This window comes from Podarcis raffonei, chromosome 9 (assembly GCF_027172205.1).
Source record: "Podarcis raffonei isolate rPodRaf1 chromosome 9, rPodRaf1.pri, whole genome shotgun sequence".
Taxonomy (NCBI): domain Eukaryota; kingdom Metazoa; phylum Chordata; class Lepidosauria; order Squamata; family Lacertidae; genus Podarcis; species Podarcis raffonei.
This window is the reverse complement of record NC_070610.1, coordinates 80387910-80405329: the sequence shown is the minus strand read 5'-3', so window position 1 is coordinate 80405329 and position 17420 is coordinate 80387910. Positions and strand designations below refer to the sequence as shown.

Here is a 17420-nt window from a genome sequence, read left to right as displayed (position 1 = left end):
GCCTCCCTCCCTCCCTCCCTCCGGGCCGCTGACGCGCCTTCCAGGCGGGGGCGTGGCCAGGGCGTGTCACGTGGCGGGCGGGGAGGGGGCGTGGCCGGGCGTCGCTGCGGCGCCGGAGGCTCCTTTGTCCGGGCGGCGGCGGGCGGCCATTGGCTGCGCTGGGCGGGGGCGGGGCGGGGGCGTGGCGGGCGCGGAGATAACGGGGCGTCGGAGGCGGGCGCGGGCAGAAGGGCGGAGAGCGACGCCCAGGCCGCCTCCCCAGCGCCAGGAAGCGGCGGCGGCGGCAGCGGCGCCCGGGATGGGATGGGGCCCCGGAGGAGACGCCCCCGGACGGGCCGCGCCTCGCCCTCCGCCCCGGGGGGGGCCCTGAAGCCCCGGGACAGCCGGGCGGAGACGGTGAGCGGGGGGGGGGCAGGCGATCGGGGGCTTGGGGGGGCTTTTCTGGTGGGGAGGGAGCCGGCCGCACCCCCTTCCCGCCGCCGGGACCCCCGATCCCCCCCCCTGCCGCCCTCTCCCGACCAGCCGGGGCGTCTCCGCGCGAGTCTTTGTCCTCCGGGCTGCTGCACCTGACGGGCACCCGCCTGCCTCCTCCCTCTGCCTTCCTCAGCTGCAGCCCCTGGATCTGGAGCGGGACTACGAGCGCCCCGCCCCCCCGCCCCGCCGCCCCCATCGGGGGCTTTTGGGGGGGAGGGAGCTGGCCGCCCCCATTCCTGCCGCCGGGACCCCCGATCCCCCCCCCGCCGTCCTCTCCCGACGGGTCTTTGTCTTTGTCCTCCGGGCTGCTGCACCTGACGGGCATCCGCCTGCCTGCCCCCCTTCCCCTCTGCCTTTCTCAGCTGCAGCCCCATGGATCTGGACCTGGACTATGAGTGCCCTGCGACCCCAACCTCGGGGGCTTTGGGGGGGGAGCGGGCCGCCCCCCTTCCTGCCACTGGGACCCCCAATCACCCCACCGCCCTCTGCCAATGGGACAGGGCGTCTTCACGCGGCTCTTTGTTCTCCAGTCTGCTGCACCTGACAGACACCCATCTGCCCCCCCTCTGCCCTCCTCAGCCACAGCCCCATGGATCTGGACCTGGACTATGAGCGCCCCAACGTCGAGACCATCAAGTGCGTGGTGGTGGGCGACAACGCCGTGGGCAAGACCCGCCTCATCTGCGCCAGGGCCTGCAATGCCACCCTCACCCAGTACCAGCTGCTGGCCACCCACGTGCCCACCGTCTGGGCCATCGACCAGTACCGCGTGTGCCAGGAGGTGAGGCGGGCCAGGGGGGCTGGGGAGACCCTTTCCCTCCTCTTCCCCCCCTCCGCCACTTCCTTCATGACGGACCCCCCACCCACCTGTCTCCCATAGGTGCTGGAGCGCTCGCGGGACGTGGTGGACGAGGTCAGCATCTCCCTGCGGCTCTGGGACACCTTTGGGGACCACCACAAAGACCGGCGCTTCGCCTACGGCAGGTGAGGCTCCCCAGGTGGGCAGGGACAGGTTGAGTTGGAAGGGGCCCCCAAAGCTCATCTAGACCAACCCCACGCAATGTAGGGGCCGCAGCGAAAGCTCCAATGTAAGAGAGCCTGCCCCATTCCTTGCCCCTCCTACTCTGGCTGGCAGCGGCGGGCAGCTTTATGTGGAGTGGGTAGGAGGGAGGGAACGGGCCTGTGCCCCCTGGCACTGGGAGGGCAGGAGATAGGGAGACCCTTGGGAGGTGGAGCCCAGACAGAGGGCCGCCTGCTTCCAGCCTCCTCCCACCTGGGGCCTTCGCCATGCCAAGCACATGCCCCAGGCTGGGTCTGCTGCAGCCGGTCTCCCTTGCAGGAGGGGTTGGCCAGAGATTTGCAGCCTGGGGGTGGTGGGCAGGGGGTGCCTTGCAGGCCTCTGGGGGAAGGGTCCGAGGGGGCTGTCTGGCTGTGGTAGTGATTTCTTGCACGGAATCATGGAATTGGAAGGGACCCCCAAAGGTCATCTATCCCAACCCCACGCAATGCAGGAATTGCAACGGAAACATCCCTGACAAATGGCCTGGAGAGGAAGCCCCCCTCCCCTCCCTTTGCATGTCCTGTGCCTTCCACTTCTGGGTGGGTTGCGCTGTCCTTTGTCCTTCCTGGGTTGGGCTTGGGGGGGTGTTGATGTTCCCCCCCCCCCGCGCTCTCTGCCAGGCCTCTCCTGGCCCTGGAACCCAGCCTGGCGCCCTGCTGCCTCCCACTCACGTTCTCCACGTTCACAACTTGGCCGCTGAGCCTTCCGAAATTCTTGAAGAGGGGGGTGAGGCATCTCCTATTTCACATCTGCCCCGGAGACTGCGGCCTCTTTCTCTCAAGGAGCCTCCCCCCCCCCCCCCGCTTCCCCAGGTGTAGAGAAAGACCCCCTTCTCCACTTTCTGTGGATTTTCACCCTTGGGCTCCCCTTTGGCAGAGCAGGTGCTCCCTGGCTCAGGCTGGCAGCTGCAAGTTGGCTGGGCCACCTGGCCTTGTCAGTGAAGCACGCGGCTCTGAATCTAAGGGCTTTGGGTCTGAGCCCCACGTTGGGCGAAAGATTCCTGCATTGCAATCCCTTCCAACTCTGATTCTCTCTTGCCCAATCAGCTGGAAGCGGGCACCCTGGCTTCTCCATGTGCGATATGCCAGCCGGGCTTGACCGCTCGTCTCCCCTTGATCCTTCCGAGTCCTGGCTCTCTGGCCCTTGAGCCAGTCTTTCTCATTGGCCAAGTGCCAGTCTGTGCCAGCGATGGTGGGGCCTTCACCCGCCCGCCTTCTCCCCCCGCAGGTCGGACGTGGTGGTGCTCTGCTTCTCCCTGGCCAACCCCAACTCCCTGCGACACGTGACCAGCATGTGGTACCCCGAGATCAAGCACTTCTGCCCGCGAACCCCCATCGTGCTGGTCGGATGCCAGCTGGACCTGCGCTACGCTGACCTGGAGGCCGTCAACCGCGCTCGCCGACCGCTGGCCAAGTAGGGGCACCAAGACACACCCCGTGCATGATGCTCTCGGGGCTGTGTGCCAAACGAGAGCCCCCGTTCTTGGGGGTCTGGTGGGTGATGCCCCCCAGGGGTGGGTCTGCTAGGAAACGAAGGAAGTCTAAGCTTCAGAGCCACTCATTCCACAAGTGTGTAGTTCACATTGCTTAACAATTTTACTTTAATAAGTGCAGCATGTACAGTGGACGTGCCGGTTGCAATTTGGCGCTTCTGCGCATGTGCAAAGCACGATTTAGCACTTCTGCGCACTTGCAACCCCCAAAACCCAGAAGTAACCCATTCTGATACTGTCGGGTTTTGACGGGTCCGTAACCCGAAAAAGTGCAGCCTGAAGCATCTGTAACCCAAGGGATGACTGTACATATATAACATTTCCCTAATTTTCATCCCTGCCCCATAACTTGAAAACTATGGGGCACAGGAAACTTTTACTCACACATGTGAGATGATCCAGGACAGCAGTTTTAATCAAAATCTGAGAAGCGGTAATTTCATTTATTTTAAAAGGATAGTGTCTGTCATTGAAGATGATGGCAGGGGTTTTTCCAGACCTCGTTCCTTGTTGCGAAGGGGCCCCCCCGACAGGTCAAGCGTCAGGGCCCCCAAAATGTAGGCCTGCCCCTGATCCCGCCTTGTCCCCTAGAATAATTGTGCAGGGGGACAGTTAGAGTTGGACGAGGCCTTGGGAGACCAGGGTTCGAATCCCGGCTGAGCCGCAAAGCCTGTCTGTGAGCAGTCAGTGTCTCTCAGCAGCCTCACGGGGTGGTGGTTGCTCTGAGGACAAATGGGGAGGGGGAGAACCATGCGCACCCCCTTGGGGGGAAAAAGGTGGCAGAGTAATGCAAAAATTGAATATGATTTGGTGCTTCCCTGTCTTGGCCCGAAGAGGCTCTGCCTGGCGTCCTTTTGCCCTGACCCCCCTGCCCTTTCCTCTCCTCTCCGCCCAGGCCCATTAAGCCATCGGACATCCTTCCCCCCGAGTGTGGGCACGAGGTGGCGAAGGAGCTGGGCATCCCCTACTACGAGACCAGCATGGTGGCTCAGTTTGGCATCAAGGACGTCTTTGACAACGCCATCCGCGCCGCCCTCATCTCTCGCCGCCACCTGCAGTTCTGGAAGTCCCACCTGAAGAAGGTGCAGCGGCCCCTGTTGCAGGCCCCCTTCCTGCCCCCCAAGCCGCCCCCGCCCATCATCCACATCCCGGAGCCGGCGCCCGGAGAGGGCAGGGGCCCCAACGCCCTCTTCCGCCAGCCCCTGTGTGCCGACGTGGTCTTCTGCCTGCAGGGGGGCCAACGCGTCTTTGCCCACCGGGTCTACCTGGCCACGTCCTGCTCCAAATTCTACGACCTCTTTGCGCTGGACTCTCCCGAGGCCGCGGGCGCCAAGGAACCGGCGGTGAGGACTAGGAGCTTGGATGCCGACATCCAGTGTGGTTCCGCGGCGGCGGCGGCAGCTTCTCTCCGGGCCTCGCAGAGCGACGACCCCCTGCGCTTGGGGCGGGCGCCGCGGGCGCTGGCGGGCTGGGGCCGGGGCTTCGTCAGCATGCGCCAGGAGGCGGTGCGCGACCCCGTGACGCATCGCGAGAAGCCCATGGCTGTCTACCTGGATGGGCTGGTGCAGGCGGGGCCTTTCCTGGCAGTGCTGGAATACCTGTACACGGGGCGGCTGGAGCAGCACGGCGCCGACCTGATGCAGGTGGCGGCCATCGCCGAGTTGCTGGAGGTCTTTGACCTGCGCATGATGGTGGCCAACATCCTCAACAAGGAGAGCTTCATGAACCAGGAGATCACCAAGGCCTTTCACGTCCGGCGCGCCAACCGGATCAAGGAGTGCCTGAACAAGGGCACCTTTGCAGGTAGAGGAGGGGGCAGAGGGGGGCGGTCTGGGGTGGGGGCTCAGCTGGGCAGGAAGGGAGGAGGGGAAGGGAGGCAAGTCTCCGGGGAGGAGCGGCTGGAGAGAAGAGAATTGCAGGACTGTGGAGGGGGACCCCAGGGTCATCCAGTCCAACCCTGACACTGGGAAGTCACGTGACAGCTGTGACAGCCATGAAAGGCTGTCCCAGGCAGGGCCGGATTGAGGTTTGATGTGGCCCTCAGCTCCTGAAGGTAACGGGGCCCTTTCTCTGTCCAGCTGTCCTTTGTCAACAACGAATTGTTGCTGTTTTTTGTGTTGAATAGATACTATATGGTAATTTATGCACCTAATAAGTATCTAAAGCCATTTGCATATAACAAAATATGTAGTGATTGTTGAACTGAAATACAGTTAAGAACCAGTGATATTTTAGGGAGCAGGCAAGCAGGCAGGGCCCATGACTTACATGACAGGAGCTGACACAACACAAAACACTGCTGCTGTATGTAGGTTTTACTTTATTTTTTATCTTCTATTTTGGAAATGTACATCCAGTTTTTCCCCCTTTAAATTTTTTTGGGGGCCCCAAGAGAGTGGGGCCCTAAGGCATAGCTTGTTTAGCTTATACATAAATCCGGCACTGGTCCCAGGGCAGACGGGGCAGCGAGCCACCGTCAAAGATCGGAAGCGATGTCCGGTCAAATGTTAGGAAGACCCTTTTGAGGGAACAGACTCCCCGGGGAGATGGGCTTTCCTTCCTTGGAGGTTTCTCAGCCCAGGTTGGGGGGCCACCTGCCAGGGGGTTCTTTAGCCCTGACTCCTGCATCCAGCTCTCTGAGAGAAAGCCCCCCCTGACGGCCCGCTTTCTCTTCCCTGCCAGATGTCGTCTTTGTGGTCGACGACGGGTTGGTGCCGGCCCACAAGCCCCTTCTCCTGGCCGGCTGCGATTTCATGGTCGCCATGTTTGGGAGCACCTTCCGGGAGAGCTGCGCTGCGGAGGTGAGGAGTGGGGGGCAGCGGGGGGGCCCGGAAAGGGCGCTGGGTGGGGGCCCCTCTTGGGGTGGGAGTTTGAGCCTTCAGGGAGGTTCCTGGCTGGGCATCCGTGGGGTGGGGGATTTCAGAGGCCATTTTTTGTTATTTTTTTTATGTGCAAAGAGCACATCTATAGTCCGCTCTTCAGCCCCAAAGGCTCCCAGAGCAGCTTCCGTACGATCAGAGTCCCTCCCGGCAGGCTGATAACCAGTGAGACACAGCACACAAAGAGGACGGAGCAGGGAGGGAAGAGGAAAAGCAAAACTTCTAAACAGCTTGTTTGTTTATTTTATCTCAGGAAACTTATATGCTGCTTGATTGTAGGGTTTTGGAGAAACGATAAGAGGTTTACAAAAACACCTAAAACAATAAAATTATCACTAAAAGATGGACAGCCATAAATATGCAGACAGTTAAAACCAGACTAGAATAGACAGAAACCAATTAAAACTCTTGCAAACTTTCTAAACGTCTGGGTCGGCTGGTCTGAATAAGCCGAAAGCAAAGCCAGATATCAACAGGCCGGGAGCCTCCAAAGTGTTTGTGTTGCCGCACTAAATCTTCTCCCAGATGCGGTGGGGATATTGTGTGGCACCTGTAAAAGTGCCAGTCCCACAGATCTAAGTGGGCAGATGTGGGGAAAGGCGATCTTTCTGGTCCTGGGCTTCCTTTATATGATAAGATTAACGCTTTGAACTTGGCTGGGAAGCAGATTGGCAAGGCGGGCAGATCTCTGCGCACAGGTGCCCCACGGTGCCCTGGCGTGGCTCCAGCCAGCAATTGCTCTGCAGCATCCTGCCCGGACTGGGGCTTCCAGATCCAGCCCACACGGAGCGCCTTGTCCCCCAAATGACCAGCTGCCACAGTTCTGGGGGCAGGAGGGGCCGGAGAAGGCTGCCCTCTTGCACCTGAGTGGATGCAGTGAGCTCTGTCTCTTGGCTCTCCTGTGGCTGGAATGGCTAAATGTTGGGGGGGCACCTTGCGGAAGGTGCAAGTCTTGCCCTGTCCACTTGCCAGAGCTAGCCCCACGCAAGTGCCTGAAAGCCAGGGTGCTGAATGCAAAACTCCCTCCTCTGGTGCCTTGTCTTTCCTGGGGCAGCGCCTGGCCATAAGACGCACCTAGTTTTTAGAGGAGGAAAACAAGAAAAAAAATATTCGGAATGAAACAGTGGGTGTATGATTTTTGTGGTTCATGCTGTGGACACAGACATGTGATCTGATGGTGAATTTGGGGTGACCCAGTGCAAAAATCCGGAGGATCCATGCTTTGTAACCATGTTTTTGCACCACTGCGGCCCCAGGCAACAGTGGGTGCGTGGTTTTTTTGGTGCAAGCTGTAGCCCTGGACATGCTATGTGATCTGATGGTGAATTTGGGGTGACCCCATGTAAAAATCCTGAGGATCCATGGGCTTTTACCTCCCCCCCCCCGGCAGCCTGCTTTATCCCGTCCCTTATCTCCCTCCTGACCAGCTGCTTCCTTTCAACACTCCCTTCCCTCTTGTTTGCCTTAATGTCTTCTCCTTAGCTGGAGCAGTTTTTTTGCTCCTCCTTTTCTTCTAATTTCTCTCCTAATTGATTTAGTCTTCCTGTTTCCCCCTTTGCAAGTTTGCTGTCTTTACCTCCCCCCCTCCCAGGCAGCCTCCTTTATCTCTAGCATCCCTTATCTCTCTCCCCCGATTGGCAAAAAATTGTTTCAACACCCACTTCCCTCTTTCAAAAAAAAAGCACGGCCTGTTTTCCTCCCCTGGGCAATTCGGCTCCAGGGACCACGCATTCGCTCCATAAGACATTTCCCCATACTTTTTAGGAAGAAAAAAGTGCGTCTTATGGAGCGACAAATACGGTATACCTTTTCTTGCCACTGGCTTCGCATGAAGCCCTGGGCTGGGGGGTGGCTGTCCTGGCAGCTGAGCCAAGAGGCCTGGCGGGTCAACGGCATGGGCTGCAGACGCGGGTCAGGCTTCCGACCGAGTGTGCGCCCGTTGCCAGGCACCCGCCTTCTCTCTGCATGGCAAAGGTGGTGGGAGGGCGAGTCCTGACCCCCACCCCGTGCTCTGCGACCCCCAAGCTGGGCCCAGGCCTCTTTCCCTCCCGCGCCCGACCCCTTTGGCAGCAGGAAGGCCAGCTGGCTGCTGGAATGTGCTCCCCCAGCCAGGAGCTGCCAGGGCAGGAGATAAATCGGGCATCACGAAAAGAAAGGGTCACGGCGCTCACGAGGGGCCGGGGCGGCAGCCAAGGCCCTCCTGGCGCCACCCTGGCCTCCCCAAATTGGTCTTGCTTCCGTTTCGTCTGGGCTTCTGAGGCTCTTTTGTTCCCCTTGGGGAGGGGGGGTTCAGCCTCCCCCCGGCTAACTAAAGTAGCAAGGCAAGTGCCTCTGAGCATGTGCAGAGGGCGCTCTTTCTGGGTTGCTGGCAGAAGCAGCTTCCGACCCCCCCAGAAAGAGATCTCCCAAGTCCAGGGAGGAGCTGGAGGGCCGGGTGGGGAGGTTTGGAGGGGGCGACTGGGGGGCAGAGAGGGAAAGTGCTGGGTTGGTGGGGGTTGCATGACTTTGCCCAGGAGCCCCCAGGATGGGGGCAAGAGGAGAGCAGAGGCGTCATTATTTTTATTTCCTGAAGTTTATGCACTGCTTGATTGTAAAACGAAATGGAAAAGCAAAGCTCAAGGCAGTTTGCAAAAAAAGGTGCAACAATAAAGTGAGGCTTTTGCAAAGCTAAAATAACGACAGACGAAAAGCATGACATCTCACAGGGACTCTCTCTCGGCCTCTGGGTAGGCCTGTCTTCTAAACCAGAATGTTTGGCCCTGGAGGCGCCTCCTTGATCTCAAGTGGCAGGGAGTTCCGGGTGCCGCCCGCCCAGTTCCTATAAATGCAGAGCTGGTCTTGCATGGCGAAGGTGCCTGCTTGAGATCTATGGGCAAAAGGCCCAAGTCGGAGGATGGGGGGCCAGGCTAAGGCAGCTCCTCCAGAGACCCTTCTGCCCCCCCCCCCAGGTCGCCTTGCCGGGCACCAACTGCGCCTGCCTGCGGGCCGTGCTGGAGTTCCTCTACACGGGCCTCTTTGTCCCCACGCCAGACCTGGACGCCATGGAGCTGCTGGTGTTGACCAACCGCCTTTGCCTGACCCGCCTGCAGGCCCTGACCGGTGAGTCCTTGGCTGGGCTGGACCCGGATGTGGGGGGAGGAGGAGGCGCTCCCCCCCCACTCACCCATCTGGCCGCTGCTGCCTCCTGCCTGGAGGCCGCTTATGTAAGCTGCCGATAAGATAATGAGGCTGTTTGTTGGGGACGCAGCGTCCCTGGGATCAATGAGTTCCTGAGACTGGATGGCCAGCCAGCGGGGGGGGGGGGCATTAGCCTCTCACGAAGCAGTGCTGGGAGTGGGGAAGAGAGGAAATGGAAGCAGGGGCCTCTTTCTCGCTTGTCCTGTCTGGGTTCTGGGGAGCAGCGATGGAGCCTCTGAGCGTGCACAGAGTGCATTCCTGGGAGCAGAGAAGAGAGGAGAGGGGCACAAGGACCTTTTTCACGGGGAGAATGTGCTCTCTTTGGAGCCCTGGGTGGGTTCTGGGGAGCGGCAGCAGGGCCCCTGAGCATACACAGAGTGCATTCCTGGGTTTTCTTGGGGGTGAGGCTGCCTCTCCCAGTCTGAGGCCCTTTCCTGGTCTTCTCCCCAGAGCAGTACGCAGTGGATGAACTGGTCCATGCCAGCCTGCAGAAGGTGGAGATTGACGCCCAGGTCATCCTCTACCTGGAGATGACGCAGGTATTCATCGGCCCCCAGGCTCCCTCTCTAATTGTTGTTGTTGTTGTTGTTGTTGAACTAATTAAACAAATGAATACAACAGAATTAACAGAACTCTCCCCCTGGGGTTGGAAAAGTTCTTGAGGCCATTAGGAAAAATCAAATGTCACGTTGTATTAGGAGAGTCCATATTTGGAACCCCGGAAGTGTAGAATTGGAAGGGACCCGAAAGAGATTGCAGCTGTTAGCTGCAAAGAAGATAAATTCAACCAAAGGAGATGCAGAATTTTTGCAGGGTCCTCCGAGCCGTTCGCAACACACAATTTATTTAAAAAAAAAATTCAACTCTCTGTGTTTTTAAATAACAAATTGGAAGTTGCCAGTCCAGTCTGAAAGAAAGAATGGATTCCACCTAAACATTAGGAAGAACTTCCTGACAGTAAGAGCTGTTTGACAGTGGAATTTGCTGCCAAGGAGTGTGGTGGAGTCTCCTTCTTTGGAGGTCTTTAAGCAGAGCCTTGACAACCATATGTCAGGAGTGCTCTGATGGTGTTTCCTGCTTGGCAGGGGGTTGGACTCGATGGCCCTTGTGGTCTCTTCCAACTCTATGATTCTATGATTCATTCTGGGGGGGCAGCTGAGGTTCTGCCAGCTCCCGGCGTCCCTGTCTGGAGAGCGGAAGCCTTTTAGCGGAAGCAGCTGCAATGAAGATGAAACGAGACCCAGCCTTTGCGGGGTGGAGTCCTGGGTGTGGGTGTTTGCCCTGGGGGGCTTCTGAATTCTGCTCCTGGGAACATGGGGTGTCTGAAGTTGCCCCCCCAAAGATGTATTTGCTGCCAGGACTGGGCCTTCTGAATTCACAGCACTACCACTGAGCAATCCTCTCTCCCCCTGGCATGGTGAATTTTGTGGCTTGGAGTCATTCTCAAAATCAAGATAGCGGGCGGATCAAGGGAAGGCACAGATCCGCGCTCTCCTGCCTTGGTCGGAGCGCTGTGTCCGGTTCTGGGCACCACAATTTAAGAAGGAAATAAGATAAACAGTTGGTTGGAGTCTTCTGCTCCAAGGCTGCGGGTTCAAACCCCATATAGGGCAGCTGCAGAGTCCTGCCTTCCAAGGGGGTTGGGCCAGATGACCCCCAGAGTCGCTTCAGGGATCTTTGGAGATGGGGTGGGGGCCGTGCATGTGCTTTTGTGCCCCTCACCGTTGCCCTCCTCCTCCCCCGCAGTTCCACAACGCCCGCCAGCTGGCTGCCTGGTGCCTTCACTATCTCTGCACCAACTACAACAGCGTCTGCCGCCGCTTCCCCCGCGAGATGAAGTGCATGTCTCCAGGTAGGGCGTGGGGCAGCTGCCCCTGGGCATGGGGGAACCACTGCCGGGGGGGCGGCACAGCTCCTCTGCTTGGGGGGCGGCCCTCCACCCAGGGAGGCAGGAGGTGTGGTTCCTGCATTGCAGGTGTGGGGCGCTAGACGGGCGAAGGGATGGTGGGGCTGTTTCTGCCCTTCTGGGAGGTGCTGAATTGCGGAGGTGGCGGGGTCTGTGTGGGATGCCCCTGTTTGGATACTGCTGGGGAGACGGGGGCATCAGGCCAGGCCCCCAGCTGGCTCCAGCCACCGGCCGGCAGCCGGACGATCACCTGTCTCCCTTGGAACAGCATCAATCGGTGACATGAGCCTCAGATATGTTTAGAGATCTGTGCACACTCTATCAGCAGAGTGTGTAAACCTTCTCACAGCAGAAGAGGCAGACAGAGCCATGTATTTTACAGCATTTTTCCCTCTAAAAATTTTTTTTATTGGTTTTCACAATATTATAAACAAACAAACACACAAGACAAACAAACAAAACAAACATAAATCATAGCCTTATTGAAAATTACAGTTATTAACTTTGTTAAGTGACTTCCTTGCTTCCCCTTGGTTGAATTTCATTGCATGTCCTTTTAACGGTTTTCCAAGTCCCAATTTTTATGAAATTTAACTTAAACATCCTTAAATCTTCACCTTATAAAATTAAACATATTAATTTATCACTTAACATAAATAAAATCCTAAGCCCATTAAGTATCTGCAAGCTATTTCCAGTTAGTTTAACTTAACATATTTAACTAAGTAATCATTAAATTTATTCCATTCTTCCTGATACTCCTCCTCCTTCTGGTCGCGGACTCTTCCGGTTAGGTTGGCTAGCTCTGAAAAATCCATCATCTTCATCTGCCATTCTTCTATTGTTGGTAATTCTTGGGTTTTCCACTTTTTAGCTAACAAAATACAAGCAGCAGCTGTGGCATACAAAAATAATTCTGTATTTTACAGCATTTTATTCAGCAGCAGGGACAAAGGGAAAAACATGTCTGCTTCCCTTCGTCTCCAGCAAAACAGCAGCAATGCAAAAGATATATACAAAACGGAAGTACCCAGCAGACTGCTGGAAATGTAAACAGGCATGTGACACACAACAGTCCTGCCTGTACCTTTTCAAGGTGGAAAGGAACTATATCCTAACAAACAGCCCCGTCTCCCTGTCTCTCTCTCCCCCCCCCCCCAGAGAACCAGGCCCACTTTGAGCGCCACCGCTGGCCCCCGATCTGGTACCTGAAGGAGGAGGACCGCTACCTGCGGCTGCAGAGAGAGCGCCAGCTGGAGGAGGACATGCTTCAGAAACAGCACCCGCGGCGCAAGTGGTGCTTCTGGCGCCCCCAGCGCACCAGCCCCATCTCCTGAGCCCCCTCCCCACCCCCACGGGCTCCCAGGGGACCTCGGCCGAGAGGGGAGGGCCTCTGCCTTGTTTACAACCCCCCCCCCCCGCCTTCCTGCCAGCTCTGTGCCTCTTGCCACGGCTGCCATGCCTTTCTCTCTCGTGTTTACGCCCTCTGCCCTGCCCCACAGAGCAGGCGGGCCCCTAACCAGCTGCCTCTCCAGTCGCTACCTCTGACCTTTGCAGTATTCTGGGGGCGGTGGGGAGGTTTGGGGGTGCAGGAGGAGGGGGTGCGGAGCTGCTACGAATCGGGGTTGGTCTGGACCCAGCCCACACGGGGCCGGCTGGACCTGGGCTTTGGGGGCAGGGTGTTGTTGTGTTGGGGGTCTCTGAGCCGCATGGCTGTAGGTTGAGAGGGGAGGGAATAGTGGGGGGTGGGAGATTTGCATAGGAGGGTGGGGTGCATGAGGGGGTGGCAGGAGCCGTGGGCCCTGCGTGGGGTGGTGTAATGGGGGGTAGAGATTCTTCTAGTTGTAGGAGCTGCTTCCTGTCTGTGCTTGTTCTGCTGGGTGGGGGGGATGCGGGTGGGGGGAGCCTTGGACCCCTCCCCAGGCCGGTGCCTTGGACACAACGCGAGCCTCTTCTCTGGACTGGGGGGGTGAGGTTGCAACTCCCTCCCCCCCTCTTGCCTGTCCAGCTTGGTGCATTTAGGGAGGGCTGTGGTCAGCCCATCGCCACCCGGCAAACCTGCACAACCAAGGTTTTTTATACTTTTTTCTACATGTTCCGTTTCCCCCCCTTTCTCCCCGAACCTCAGCCAAGCACAAACCTAATCCAGGGTGGGGCCGCCTCTGGCCCTCACCGTACAGAAGGGCTTTGGCGGTGCAGGGGGGGTCCTTTGTGGCCTGGGCTGCACCTGCGTCTCTAACCACTGTGAGCTGAGCCTTGCCGCTGCAACCTTTCTTACACACTTCAGTATTGGACTGTTTTAACCTTTTAATAAAAGCCTTTTGTATCGTGCTCCTGCGAGAGAGGGCTGCCGTGGCATTATTTATTACGTTTGACAGTTGCTCCTACTGGCCCAAAGAGCCTTCCAGCTGTACGGACAAAGAAACCCTCGCCTAATAATAATATTTAATGTTTGTGCCCTGCCCATCTGAGTGTGCAAAACATCAAACGTTAAAAACTTCCCTATCCAGGCTATAGAATTGGGACCCACGCGTGCGCAGAAGTGGGTTTTGTTCTTTTCAGGTTGCAAACGGGCCTCCGGAATGCAACCAGAGGTACCACTGTATTGCAAAACAATGCCAGTCTGAAAAGTGTGTCGCCAACATGAAAAGTTTGGAAAGCTCTGGCTTAAAACTTACAAGGGGATTCCAACGACACATCAGGAAGGAAGGTGGCGGCTTCTCCTTCCTCGGAGGTTTCTAAGCAGAGGGCGGATTGCCATCTGTCAGGGATTCCTGCATGGCAAGGGGTTGAACTAGATGGCCCTTGGGTGTCCCTGCCATGATCTGCCTTTCCAGCTGCTGGAGGGGAGGCAGGTGAAGAGAGGCCTTTGTGGCTGGGGGGGGGGGTCTTCCATCTCTCTTAAGAGCCATGCAGTGAGGCTGCCCCTCAAGGCTATGAAGCTCTGCCATGTTTGAGAGGAGCAGGAAGCAGTGGGGGGGGTTTCAGCCTACACTCGAGTAGGACCTTGGCATAGACACGTGCCCAACTGGCATGTTCTCTCCCTCCTGGTTGATTGTTCGGGAGCTTCAAAAGCTTTCTTCAGCCCGAACATCACAGCGACCGATGCCAACCGACACCGGCACACTTAGGGATCTGCATAGTCTTCACAGCTTCCGTGACAGACCTCAGCAACTCAGCATTTTGGCTAATCTACTTTATTTACATATAAACACACATGGAGCACTGCAACATGGCTCCCTCTCTCTCCCTCTCTCTCGCATCAGACAGCAAAGACAAAAAAACAAAGGACAATAGTCCCACTTCATGGAACGCAGGAACACAAACATCCTGTCTCCATCACTTCCCACTCTGTGGAGTCAAAACATACACTGTCATGTGAAAGACAACAATCCCATGACTGCAATCAGGGAGCAGGAATTCTAACAGCTCCCCTTGCAGCCATTCCTGCTTCCCTCTTCCCCTCCGCACGCTTGTTTGGAAAATGGAGGCAGAGAGGTTTTTCCCCCTCTCTCAGAAGACCGGGACTCCTGGACTGTCCAAGGAAGCCAAAGGCTGGGAGAGTCAGGACGGATGAAAGGAGCTGTGGAACTCCTGCCTGCAGGAGGCAGGCGACCTGGATGGTTCTACAAAGGGGAAGAGGTCTGTCGGCGGCTGGAGGCAGCCACGCTTCTGAATATCACCTGCTGGAAACTGCAGGAGAGGAGAGAGGATGTTCTTTGTGCGTAGAACGGCATGAGTGGCTGAACCCCTGCTTGTTTGGGAGAACAGGATGCTGGGTGCCTTGCAGGGGGCTGGACTGGATGACCACTGGGGTCCCTTCAACTCTGCAGTTCTGATTCAGCACAGCTCTTTTTGTGTGAAAGGGCATGCAGAGGGGAGTCAACCCCCGTGGGTGATTTGCCCATCTGCATTCCCCCATTTTTCTAGGGAGCAGGGTCTCTGCCTTTTGCCTTCTCCAGAAGCCCTTCAGGCTCAGTGGTGGAGGGAAGAGAGAAATCTTGGCTGGGGCTGAAGTCATGAGTGCGTTGCTCCACGGAGCACCTGACTTCCCTTGGCAAGCCGCCTCTTCTTCCAGGGCCTGCAGCTGCCTTCTGGCCCTGGGGGGCTTGGGCTGGAGCTGCAGAGCAGCCCAGAGAGGAGCCCCTTCCCCAAGGCTCCTCCAAGCAGCTCCCTCCACACCCCACAGGCCCCTGGATGTGGGCAGAGGCGAGAGGCCACTTGGTTTGCAGGAATCCTTTGCTGCCATGAGCAGGGCAACGGCCTGGCTGCCTCTAGAAGAGTCCTATAGGAGGAGGAGGGGGCTGCCCAAACGCCTGTGCAGGGAGAAATGTGATCGGAGCCTGTTTATAGCTGGCCTGGCTGCTTCCAGCCCTGCACGCTGTTGCAACACTCTGCCAAAGCTGGCATTCCTCCACTTGCACACAAGCTGCCCTTGGAGTTTGGCCCAGAGGCTCTTCGGTGGGAAGCGCTGGGGTCAGAGGAGTCCCTTCCCCTTGGTCCCCTTTGACCACAGGAGGAGGTCACCGGGGGGAGGGGGGAGTCCCTGGAACAGCGGCTCCTTTCCCCAGCAAGACCAGCCTAGATGTCCCCCCACTGTAACCCGAGAGGCAGCAGTGTTGCTTCAGGGAGCCACAGGGCAGAAGGGCCATGTTAGCGGAGAAATCGGAGGGCTCCCTTGGACAAAAAACAAGGAGACCAGCCAGGAAGACCAGAGGAAAACAGCAGCCAGTCGGCTTGGTCTTGATTGAAGACGGTCGCAACAGGACTCCCACCTGCCACCAGGTGGAACAAGATGGCAGCCCCATACAAGAGAGAACCCAAACGTTTATTAGCTGCTGATCCCCATGTTACAGCCCCCAAAATACATCAGTCATACATCATGAAAGGGGAGGTCTGGTGGCTGTAATCTGAGCATCCTGGACCCTGCCCCATGGTTCCCCTTGCCCTCCACCAAACACCCATCAAGTGTCACAAAAGAGACATTTCCATTTCCCTGTTTCCCAGCCAAGTTCATCACACCCTTTTGTCTTCATCTGGGTTTGTTATTTCTGGACTGGCTACCTGTCTGGCACTCAGGTATCAGGAGGCCAGGGATTATCACTCAGGCAGAGGGGCTGCTGAGGAGCTGAGCTCACATGTCTATATGAATTTCTGAACTTTTCCCAGTGAGCCAGTACATAGATGCATTTATCAGTGAATTCTTACATTTGGTATCGTGCAGCAAAGGCCCTTTGAACAGATAGGAAGAAACTGTGATGAAGTGTTTTGTGGGGACAAATCACAAAAGTCACAAAAGGGATTGTGCTGGTTTTGGTAGTGGGCTGCATGTGCATGATATCTGCTGGAGGGGCAGCCCCCCCCCAACTGGTACATAAATTCCTGCAACAGTCATCCTGCCAAAAGCAATGTCGGACATGGAGGGGCTGTTTTTTCCCTGGCTGTTCTATGCATTCCCATTTTGCAGCAGGGGAAAGGAAGAGCAGCCCAAAGTCGTGGAAGCCCAAGGCTGAGCTGTGACTTGCACTGCACTCGGCACGCACTCCAGTGGACTGGCACCTTATGCCAGGGTCTGGTTCTGGGGGTGCGCATGCAAAGGCCAAATGGGGCACAGCCAGGAAACCCCCCAACCGCTCCCAGCATGACCATCCCTACAGGTCTGGGGTGGGCCTTGCCCTCTGCCTCACTTACAGGCCTCTGGGAAGATGGTGTGAGGTCTCAAATTGCCCTTTCTGACTCTCCATTCATTCATTTTCCTGCCTCCTGTGCAAAGCTGCAATCGCACAAGTTGTGAGACCGCCATATGCACACACACACACACACACACGCTGTGGCCGTGGGGCAAAGAAGCAAGAGGCATTTTCCCTTTCCAAAACCAGACAAATGCTTCCATGCCGGTGGCTAGCAGTTAACATCTTTATTCATCTAGCAAAACACAGTTCAGCTCGTAGACAAAAATGGTGAAAACTCTGAACAAAAAACTTGTGTGAACAACAATACATTCACAACCTGACTTGCACCCACGGGAGACCCTCCTGGGGGCTTCTCGCTGCTCTTGGGCCAGGGGAGCCTGCCACTCTCCAGTCCGTCAGGGACGGGGGCGGGATGTGGAGTCCAGCACCCTGGGGAGAGCCAGGGCCTGGCCCCTCCTGCCGCAAGGTGCTGGGCAGCTGGCTAGTGATCAGAGTGCCAGGAGGCGGGGGTGCCAGTCCTGTGCTGCCACTGGGGTGCAAGAGGGTCTTGGTGCCGGGCTCATCTTCTTTCCCTGGCACAAGAAACAACCTAATATGACTCCCTGCTCCTCACATGGTTGGTTTGAAGAACTGCAGCTCAGCTTCTCCTAAACTTTCCGTTTCTTGCTACAGCAATAGATGTAAAAAATAAATGTGGCCACCGGTAATCTAACCCTCCTGTGTAGAGAAGGACTGAGCT

The 17420-nt window shown here is 57.2% G+C and overlaps 1 protein-coding gene across 2 annotated transcripts; it reads left to right on the top strand.

Moving 5' to 3' along the window:
- The first annotated feature begins 217 nt into the window (after nt 1–217).
- LOC128420594 (rho-related BTB domain-containing protein 2-like) lies at nt 218–13319 on the top strand. Of its 2 annotated transcripts, XM_053402251.1 has the most exons (10): nt 219–396; nt 1054–1255; nt 1355–1458; nt 2762–2947; nt 3922–4829; nt 5709–5827; nt 8854–9004; nt 9533–9621; nt 10829–10934; nt 12150–13319. In XM_053402251.1, the coding sequence occupies exons 2-10, from the start codon at nt 1064–1066 to the stop codon at nt 12323–12325; spliced, it is 2031 nt and encodes a 676-aa protein (XP_053258226.1). In that variant the 5' UTR covers nt 219–396; nt 1054–1063; the 3' UTR covers nt 12326–13319. The 2 variants fall into 2 exon arrangements, with proteins under 2 accessions (XP_053258227.1, XP_053258226.1); XM_053402252.1 differs by lacking the exon at nt 10829–10934 and having other exon boundaries at nt 218–396; nt 12150–12299.
- The last annotated feature ends 4101 nt before the right edge of the window (nt 13320–17420 follow it).